Source organism: Plectropomus leopardus, chromosome 2, assembly GCF_008729295.1.
Source record: "Plectropomus leopardus isolate mb chromosome 2, YSFRI_Pleo_2.0, whole genome shotgun sequence".
In the NCBI taxonomy this organism is placed as follows: Eukaryota; Metazoa; Chordata; class Actinopteri; order Perciformes; family Serranidae; genus Plectropomus; species Plectropomus leopardus.
The window spans coordinates 28,115,423-28,125,890 of record NC_056464.1 but is presented as its reverse complement, the minus strand read 5'-3'; the positions used below and the strand labels follow the sequence as shown (position 1 = coordinate 28,125,890).

The 10,468-nt window shown below is 38.3% G+C and overlaps 1 protein-coding gene across 1 annotated transcript in view; it reads right to left on the bottom strand.

Moving 5' to 3' along the window:
• Positions 1–4,717: 4,717 nt before the first annotated feature.
• Positions 4,718–10,468, bottom strand: part of LOC121948480 (testis-expressed protein 264) — a 46,428-nt gene continuing 40,677 nt past the window's right edge. The window contains exon 4 of the mRNA XM_042493881.1: positions 4,718–6,974. Coding sequence (XP_042349815.1) covers positions 6,688–6,974 — 287 coding nt within the window. The 3' untranslated portion in view covers positions 4,718–6,687. The remainder of the gene's footprint in view (positions 6,975–10,468) is intronic.

Here is a 10,468-nt window from a genome sequence, read left to right as displayed (position 1 = left end):
GAATTGTAGTTTACATTACAATAGTGGAGGGCAAGTGGGTGGAATGCAGAGTTTAGATAGGAACATGCCAATTAATGTCGAGTGAAATTATAGGGGACAGAAACAAAGCGCTCCTAGCGAGTGGTCAGTGCACATCAGTCTGACTGCTGCTCTCTTTGTGGGTTTTGGATAATTTAACGTTGATGAGTGATGACAAAACAGTCTGCACCAAATCAACAATTTGGTTTCTCTATGTGGTGTTTTGCTTTTGTTGATATTCACAAGTGCGGAAATGTGTCATCGTATTACAAACAAACAAGCTTTTATCAGAACTACTGCTTTCTACTGAAGAAAGTCTGTTTTTTGTTTCTTTTTGAAAAAAAAACAAAACTTGTTCCTACTAAGGTCTGTAGATTGGAAGGATTTTTCCAAGTATTTTTTTTTTTTTAGTTTGAGTAGCACAAAATTAATTTAATTTATTTGCTATAATTTGTGTGACATATCCCTTTATGCAGCATGATTACTCAACAGCTAGAGACCATCCTGTAACTGCAAGGTCACAGCCTCAACTCCCCAAGAGTTCATGCTTACTTTTAGGATAATTCTGTTTAATTACAACTTGGTTCTTATTTTCATAATTTTGGCCGTTATCTCTATTGGCTATGATAACACTGTACTCATTAAAGTAATTGCTGAAAACACAGCGAAAAACAAAGTCCAATGTGGCAAGAGACTCGAGCAGTGAGACAACTAGATACTGTAGGTGCCAAGCCTTGTAAACAAGCCAGGAGTTTAGTCAGATCACTGAAACTACTTTATTTGGAGGTAAAACAGAGAGTGACGGAACTTATAATAGTGGCAATAATACCTCACTGCACAGGAAAACTATGTGTCTGCAAATATTCTACAGTACGTCTGAGTTAAAGGGACAGTTCACCCCAAAATCCATATTTTTCCTCTTACCTGACCTGTAGTGTTATATTTACCAGTCTAGATTGTTTTGGTGTGAGTTACAGATTGTTGGCCACAGAGATGTCTGCCTTCTCTGCAATATAATGGAACTACATGGCACTAGGCTTTCATGTGGTAACTCTTCTTCCTTCTACCGAGCTACACCTGAAAACCGTAGCACTGTGCAGAAGGAAACATGCATCGACAGCCCGTTCTCAACTCCCAACGGTCAAATACCACTGCTTTGTCATGGTGTCAGACACTGACACAAAGAGGCACCTTTCGTGGCAGTATGTTACGCACCGAGCAGCAGCAGTTTGTAACGCCAGCAGCAACTACATTAATACAAAGATCTAGAAAGTTCTTATAGGGCAGGTGGGAGTGGAGATGGATGTGTCCAAAAAACCCTGGACTTTCACCCAGTAGCATGATTTTTGCTTCTTTGGTAAACATTAAGCCAACCCATGATGTTTTTTTCTAAACCTAATCACGTGCTTTTGTTTCACAAGGAAATAAACATTAAAACATTTATTTTCCTACAATGTAAGTGTATTTTGAAAAAGACACAATGCATATAACAAGCTTAAATTGACTCACTTATCCTGGGACGTGAACAACAGACTCAAGAGGGTACCTAGCACATCATATTTAGACATGAAAAGTTAACTTGGTATGCGAACATGTTGGCATCTACTGCTAAATCATCTGCTATCAGTGAGCTAGCTAAAGTTACAACTCAGCTGTGGAGGACAACATTAATGTTTAAATCTCACACTGTCATAAGCCTCTCGTCAGTGAGTAGATGCACGTTTCTTTCTGCGCAGTGATACAGCTGGTCAGTTGAAAGGAAATAGTGCTTACTAGAACTGCTCACAACAGGGTCTGTGGATTATCTTGAGTAACCAGATCATGATTTCTGGAAAGAGACATTTCTGTTGAGTTTTTCAGATGTACATATTTGGTGCTTTGAACACCACAAGCCGAGAGAAATCTAGTTCCATTATATTAGAGGGAAGGCAGACATCTCTGTGGACAATATTTTCAAAACTTGGCAACTCACACCAGAACAATGTGAACTGTCAGGCAGCACTACAGGTAAGAGGAAAAATATCTATTTTTGATATTGGGTGGAACTGTTCCTGGAAGCCTTTTATCAATCTGACTCACTCCTGGATCTCAGTAATTACTTTTGTGAGTACAGAGTGGTTGATATCGACAGGAACAGTGAACTCAGACTACGAAATTAAAAAACAAATTGTAACAAATCAGATTTACTCTTTAATTCCCAGAGATATAAAACAGTATTACTACCAACTCCAAAGACACAGCCGGCCCAGAGTATTTACCCCACTGAGATAATTTCTCTGTCACACCAGTGATGCCATATTTCAGTCTCGTTATGATTAGATTCCCTGCGACCCACCTGTGTGCACAATACACCTCGTAGCCAACAAATAATTCACAGATCAGCATGGACTCAGCAAGTTACTCCCCCATGTGTGATCGTATGAAAGAGAGGAGTTCCTCCAGTGCTCCCAGAGAGGTTTTATAATTATACAGCAGAAGCATCTCAGTGCTTCATTCTTACTCTTAAAGCTAATTCATCTTGTTTAACTTTATCCTCTGAGAATTTAATCACATCTTTAGAGCAATCAGCATTTAGATTAAAAATGTAAACACCCCCTATAGATCTTCTGATTTGTAGAACATTTGTCAAGTTACAGCTCAGCGTTCTGCCAATTAAGTTTCCGAGGCAGCTTCAATTCAAAGTAAATTAATGAATGAACGAAGCTGCAACAGGCTCGTTTGTTGTTGTTTTCACGTTTCCATGTGGGGTAAGAACATAGAGTGGTTTAACGAGTGCTGGTGAGGTTAAAAAAAAAAAAAAAAAAAACTCTAATGAACAGTTAGGCGGCTAAAGATCTCCATGAATGCATTATCATTTTCCTCAGAGACCACACTGATAATGCCCGAAAATGCAATTCAGACAAAAACGATATGCTACAGAGGCCTGGGTCCAAGAGGTAAGTTTACTGGGTTATCTGGACAGATTTCAGATTTCTTGTGTCCAAAATTTGCTTCAGGTTTCACTCAGTTGTCAAGATAACTCAGTAAGTGGGTCCGTGATTGGGTAAGCACTCAAGAGCCCCATGCAGGGAAAGAAGCTGATATACTGTACAATGTATGAATGTACTGACTCGTATGTCTTGATGTTGTACTATTAATGTACTATGATTATGTATCTAGAATTGCTCATAAATTTTAGCAGCTTTAGGAAGCTAAGTTAATGTGACTGAACTTGACAAAGAGGATTTTGGCCATGATGATGTTGGGAGATCTGCAAATTCTGTTTTGTTCACGTGTTTATAAAATATAAATATGACTGAGCAGAAAATAGATATATGGCTAAATAAACTTGGTTGGAGTTGCTAAAAACTGAGTAAATATAATTGCATTTTAAGTGAAATTAACAATTAGATATAAAGTCAACATAAATTAAGATCAGTAGTTATATTTACTTACATTTTTCAAGGCAGTCGGTTTCCTAGACTTTTTAAAAGTAAAATTCAACTCAAGGCTGTATTATAGGATGTATATATATATATATATATATATATATATATATATATATATATAAAGCTTTCACCTTAAGTTTAGGTAAAATTCCCTCTTGTCGCTGTGTGGTTTGATGCACTAAAAATCAAAGTTGAGCTGGCTTCAACTTTTTACAGCTCTCCGCTGATTCTATTTATTAATTTATTTAGACTTTGTTGACTCATTATTTTTAGTTTTTGTTTTGAATGCACACTGTGTATATAAAATTTAGCAGAATAGCTTAACAGACCCATTCATGTTACCGTCAGACTTTAGTGTGCTTAGATACCAACCAATATACACCCAGCTGTAAATACCCAATTTGGCTATTTACACCCAAGGTGCAAATAGCATTGTTAGCTATGTACATCTGGGTGCAAATGGTATCGGCCTCTAAATAAATGTATAAAATGCAAAAGGATTATTTCAGAAAAAACTGGGAATAAACATTTTACGCAAAATAATGCTTCCATTGGTGGGTATGGAATAAAGAACTGTATTGGCATCACTTTAACGGTACTTTTTTACAAATACAAATAAAAAATTAAGAAAATCTTAAATGAACACATTTTAGCTCAGAATATTGAAATGGCTATTTACGTGAAATTGGCATATATTGCTTTTCTCTCACTTGATTGCACACATGCACATCCCTTTGAGCCGCCTGCACCCTCCAAGCAAGCACGGCTTGCCGCGATGAGCTCGGTGTGATCTCTTGTTTGCTGGAAGATGAAGAATATGGATATGACTGGACACACATTATAGGCTGTGGGTCATCAGGTGGTCTTTCTGGCCGCAGCTGCCATATCAGAGAGGAAGAGAGAAAAGAACAAAAAAGAGAAAAAAAACAAACAGAAATTAGTCTGTGCAAAGAGACGGCAGATGGGAGAAAGGCTGAGAAAGTAAAATAACACAATATGATGGTTGAAGAGAAAAATGAAGGAGCTGGGGATGAATGTGTGAAGGTGATTTGAGATTGCCAGAGGCCAGATGTAAATAAAAGGTAGAGTCACAGAGCTTTGCTTTCAGTGATAGTGAAGTGAATATTAATGGTCAGCCCACATGCCTTGTCATCTTTCTCCTTGACTGATCATGGCAGCACACTGCACACTCACCATAATCATGGTCCAATCTCAGAGATGCTCAGGAGGACGGCACGGAGAAGCTAATTATGCGATTGTTCACACCTTTCTCTTTGGAAATAAATTAAATTTAATATCAAAACACATGCATCACCAGCACAGCCACGCAAACACACAGCCAGGTGAAAATACACATAACACTTACAACAAGGTGCAGAAATATTCAAACACAAGAAAATCTTAAAAAACAGTACAGATCAATTTGTAAGGTCTATGTGCTTGTAATAATTTCAATGCCTTATTTCAGTTAATAACTAAGGGAATTACGGAACTTTGTAAACAAGTGAATAAGTATCGTTGTATGTTTCGCATGTTTGTGAAACTATCCTTTGAAAAACAAAAATCTTGTTGGAAATGCAAGATTCATTCTAGCAAAATAAAATTTCAAGCTTCTTTTTTTCTAACAAATACTCAGTGCAATTATGTTGTATCATTTTGAAAAATATCACAACACATGTAAAAATGTTTCAAGCAACTCAGGCTACCTGAATACGTTCTGCAAATTTCAAGTGGTTTGATTTCTGTCAGCAACATCTAGCAGATTTTAATATTTACAAAAAATATAAAGTTGTGATAGAAAAAGTAGAAAATAAGTCAGGTTACTGTCTTTGTTCTTCTTATTGTCAACAAATCCACTAAAAAGGCCAAAATTAGCAACATATTGATCCTTCTAAAGAATGCATTGCCTTTGTAGCCAAAGTTTGATATTTCTTTGTACCATAGATCTCCCTTGTTGTCCAATAACTATTACAAACATATAATTCCTTCATTACAATGAATATGGGTATTGTAGTTTACAGTATGTTCACTGGTGTATGCAGGATCAGCTCTAAATAAACAGTTTACTTACACCTTCCTGCTACTGTTTTTAATCACTAGGGCACAAAATGTGGGTTAATACGCAGCTAAAAGTAGTTCTCAAACAAATGCACTATTTGCTCCTGTTCGAGAAACATTTGTTTAAAAACTACAGTGCCAAATTATTTAAGGATTCATAACCTGTTTGTAAAAATTCTCCTATAGGAGAGAATTGGCTTTCAGGGTAGGAAAGACTGGTACATTGTCACTTTTGGTCTTTTCGTTGGATTTGTCAACCCAGTCGCCAGAATAAATGTTAGCAATGTATGTTTCAGCAAAGCTAACACATTTGTATCAGGACTGTCAGCATTAATGCGTTAATCCTAATACGAGTCCAGAATGAGTTTTAAAGCTAGAGTGATGGTACTGATATCATATAAAACTATAAATCCCGAGGAATCCAGTGGTATCATACTGGTGTCACAGTAGCTTTTAGGGAAGGGTGCCGAATAACGCTCCAAAATCACACTAAATTTTAGCGTTAAAAAAGACAGCATGGCCATTTCACAGGGGTCCTTCTGAGTGAAAATGGGTTGTGTGGGTTACCATGAGTCTGTCATTTGATTCCAATTCAAAACAATCTGGTAAGAATTGCTTTACCTTGTCAATGTGGACTTCATAACTGTTTTGAAATACAAAATACTGTAATTGAAACATTTGATTGAAAAACGTGATTCATCATGGTTAAACATTGAAATTCTGCGATTAATCATGATTTAAAGAATTTAATCATTTGACAGCTAATTTGTATGTTTTTCTGTAGCAGATATGTTGAAACAGAAATGTTTGTGGTTAATATGTGATTATGTTTAGGCAAAGAAACCGCTTAGTTATAGTCAGGAAAAGATCATGTTTTGGATTAAAGTATCCAGTTTTGATAACAAAATCACAGCTGGAAATGCCGCCCATGTCTCACTAAAAAACACCCTGTTTTGGTGGCACGATTGACCCTTCGCTAAGCCCACTGCCAACAAAATACAATGCCAACATTTCTTGTGGTGACTGGGCTGGATTTGTTCACAATAGTAAAAATGTGGAATATCACATGTCTATTCCTTTGATATTTACCTATTTGGACACGCTTTCATAATTTGTACTTCCAAACCTCTCAAGTTTCAATCCTTCACTCTCTCATCCTCATCTAATATCCCTTACTGAACTTTTACTCCTCTCCTCCAACAGCTCCCCACCACTCCTGACTGGGAGCCTCCAGGCTCTTCTGGTGGGGGTCTCCATGATGCCACTCTTCCTTTACTGCCTGCTGTCCACCAGTCTGCTCCCAGTCCAGCTCTTTAAACGAGTTCCCCCTGGAGTTTCTCCCTCTGTAGTCCCTCTCCCCTTGATCCTGGAGAGGCACAGAGCGGGCTGAGGACGCCGCCAGGGACGTCTCTCTGCTGTCCGACAGGAGAACCCCACTCCCCGAGCTGTATTCGCTGTTTGAGTCTGCACCTAGAGCAACGAGAAAACAAAAGGACGAGATGGACAGATGGAGAGAGGGCTTCTATAAACAAGCACCACATGAGAAAAACTAGGCTGCCCAAAAATCCATTGTTGGGATTGAACCCAAATCCGCATGATGGTATCTGAGCTGCATTGAGCTGCACTGTGACTTCAGTTCAGACTAACTACAGTATAATCTCTTTTATCAAATTGTGCTTAATTTGACTTCGAACACGATTATTTGGATATCATATGCATGCAGGGAAATGTATGCATACATGTACAAACTATTGTCAGTATATCAAATCTTTCCGAATATGCTTCAGAGAATTGGTTCCCAACTGGTGGGTTGCAGTCCAAAAGTGGGTCGCAGGTCCATTCTGAATGAACCCTACATGACTCCTGAAAATGTAAGGTTTGTAAAAAAAAAACATTTTATTTTCAATTTCAAGCAATAACATTCACTTTTTGGTTGCAGTGCTATGTATCTACTAAGTTGAAAGTAACTACACTTCATTTTGGCATTATTTTTATGTTTTATTTGATTGTGTTATAAGCCCACATGCACATGTTTACATTTTATGATATAAAATTGAATATGTGGTAATTCATCTTATTTGTGGATCCTGAACTAATGACTAATTTGCAAAAACACTCAGGTATAATGTATAATGTAACCCATGTTCCTGTTTAGTTCAGCATGTGATGTTTACAGCTGATTAGCTGTAATATATAATAACATATAATGACACTGTCATACTGACTAAGCTGAAGATAGATAGATTTAACTCCCAAATCCTATTATTTTTATTTTTATTTTTTTACATTTTTCATGACAGAGTTGACGTAGTTGCTTCTCACATATTTTCTGGTTGTTAATGAACTATGTGAAGAGTAGCAACACCTTGTGCTGCAACTTGCAGTCAGAACTCAAAATAGGCATTGCGATGCTGATAATTAGAAACTCAGCTAAAGGTCTTCCGCTCTTTAATTGGGGCGGTTCATAAAAGCAGCCCGTCCACTTGACTCCTCAGTGTTTTTAGTGTGCTCCTTGTGGGTTAATAGGATCAATTTCATGCCTGTATGTGCCAGTCTGTTGACCTTTGGTCTTTGTGTGGCTGTGAGTGCTTCCACATAATGCTCTCCTCGAGTCAATATCTCCTCGCACTAAGTCAGCCTGTCATTAACTGCAGACCTGATGATGATGATACAAAAGAACTAACTGTTCATATGACGGGTCCAACAGTGGACGGGAGCCAGGAGGAGGCTAATTGTCATGTTACAGGTGATAAAGACATTATGATATAGGACAAATAAACAGAGGGAGCTGAGAATTTTGTAGTGAACAGGGTAAGAGGTTGTTAAACAAATTATTCTGACCTGTGTGCAATTCAATAGAATATACCATATAAAAAGCACAAATCTTTAGGCAAGGACTGTATTATGTATCACGTAGTATCAATCAGCAAATGTTATTCCCTTTGAAAACGCATTAAACATTTCATTCTGAGCACATATGAACATTGAATGTAACCTAAACAAATGCATATGTCAATTTCAAACCATGAAATTAACACTATGAAGGAAAAGACAACAAATATAGTGGAAGGAGCTGCTGACAAGCTCCTGTGGCACCATACAGCAAAGCAATGTATTTTTTTATTCCTCATTAAACTTCAAAGGTAGAAAACAGAACTATGCATCAGAGACATGTTAAATGTCACACTTCTCTTCTCAAGTTAAGAGACTCTGAGAAGCAAAATACAAATTGGAAATCTGAATCAGTAATACAGGCCATGTATGTGCTTATTAGGGCTGCACTGGTAAGATTTACATGATGTCATAACCATCTCAGAAAATATCAGGGTTTCATGGTGTACACTATTACATTATCACTTACAATGACCCTTAAAGGAATGAGGGTGTTTTCTTTGGTTCAACAAATGCTTTGTATAAATTAAAACCTCAAACCATTTTTTTTTAAATGGAGGTATGTGTAAAACGTCTGACAGTTGAGGAAGAAAGGAGATTCGCATGCACAGTCGAGATTCTCCGTCTGATGGTGCAGTTTTTTTCAATATCGCATACAAGCAAATATACACAGTATTATAACCATCGATTTTTATACCATAGTATACCTTGAAAATCGATAAAACTGCAATCCAAGTGCCCATACAAGGATTTTACTCTGGTCATATGTTGCTTTCACCGTATAACTGAAAACAAGGACAACAAGCTGCACAAACACAAACACTTGACTACTATAAATATGTATACAAGTGAATAATATACAAAAACTCCCCTTATGGTAATAGTACTTTCCAAAGGCAGAGGCCACCCAGAAGGTAGAAATACCATACAACACCGCAAACACTGTTCAGGAACAGGACCAAGAGCTTAAGACGTAGGGCTGCTCCCTGAGAGTTGAGGTTTCAAAACATCAGTCAGAGGCCTCTTTGTCGACTGAGATTGCTTCAAGTCAAGCAGTCTTTTTTGTTTGTTTTCAAGTCAGTGTGCCGCACAGTGTATTTCGGGGGACATATTGGTCTCCAGACTTTACTGTGGAGTGAGTGCTTTTGACTGTCACGCTACTCTTTGGTAGAGGCTGCAGCTGCAGCTGCAGTGAGGAGGAAGAGACAGTCTGCACTGTAAGGCTCTGAGAAAACATTATTTTCTTTCCTTTGCTTAAAAGTGGTGATTTTACAGCTCACAGCAACTTAATACGACACATTTGGGTCCAAGCCTGTGGTGCAGTGTTTGTGACAGTCTCCTGCTTTTGTTTGATATCTATTGTCAGCTAAAAATGTTGTTGCACATTTGTTGCACAAAATTGTTGTCTCACTAAATTTCCTGCTGGACTCTGTTCAAACTTTCAAACTTTACATTGAAAACAAAAACCTAAACCATCAAATATTCATTTTGCATGGCCGAATGATTCAACTAACATAATTCTGAGTCAGGCACACAGCCATATTAAGACATTGACCTGGCACTAATTTCCCCGAGTCAGGCATCCATTGGACATGCTAGTACCCCACGTCACAACTTACAGGACTCAAAGGATCTGCTGCCAACGCCCTGGTGCCAGACACTGCAGGACACAGCCCAGGGGGGGTAGGGTCCATACCCTAACAGGTCAGAGCAAAGTCCAATTCAGGGCCTCTGACTTGTTGATGCCTGGGGTGCCACCATGTCCCACTGATGTTCAATCGGATTGGGATTTGGGACATCTGGAGACTAGGTCAGCGCCTTGGGCTCTCTGTAAGGTTCCTCTGGCCATTTCTAAGCAGTTTTTACAGTTTGTCATGGTGTATTGTCTTTCTGGGGAGGCCACTGCCATCTGGGAGTACTGTTGCAATGACGAAGTATGCTTGGTCTGTAACACTACTTGGGTGCGTGGAATGTGTCAGGTGGCATCCACATAAATGCCAGGGCCAACAATTTCCCTGCAGTACATTGTGCTGCAACAAGATGCTGAATGTTATTCACTGCACCTGTCAGTG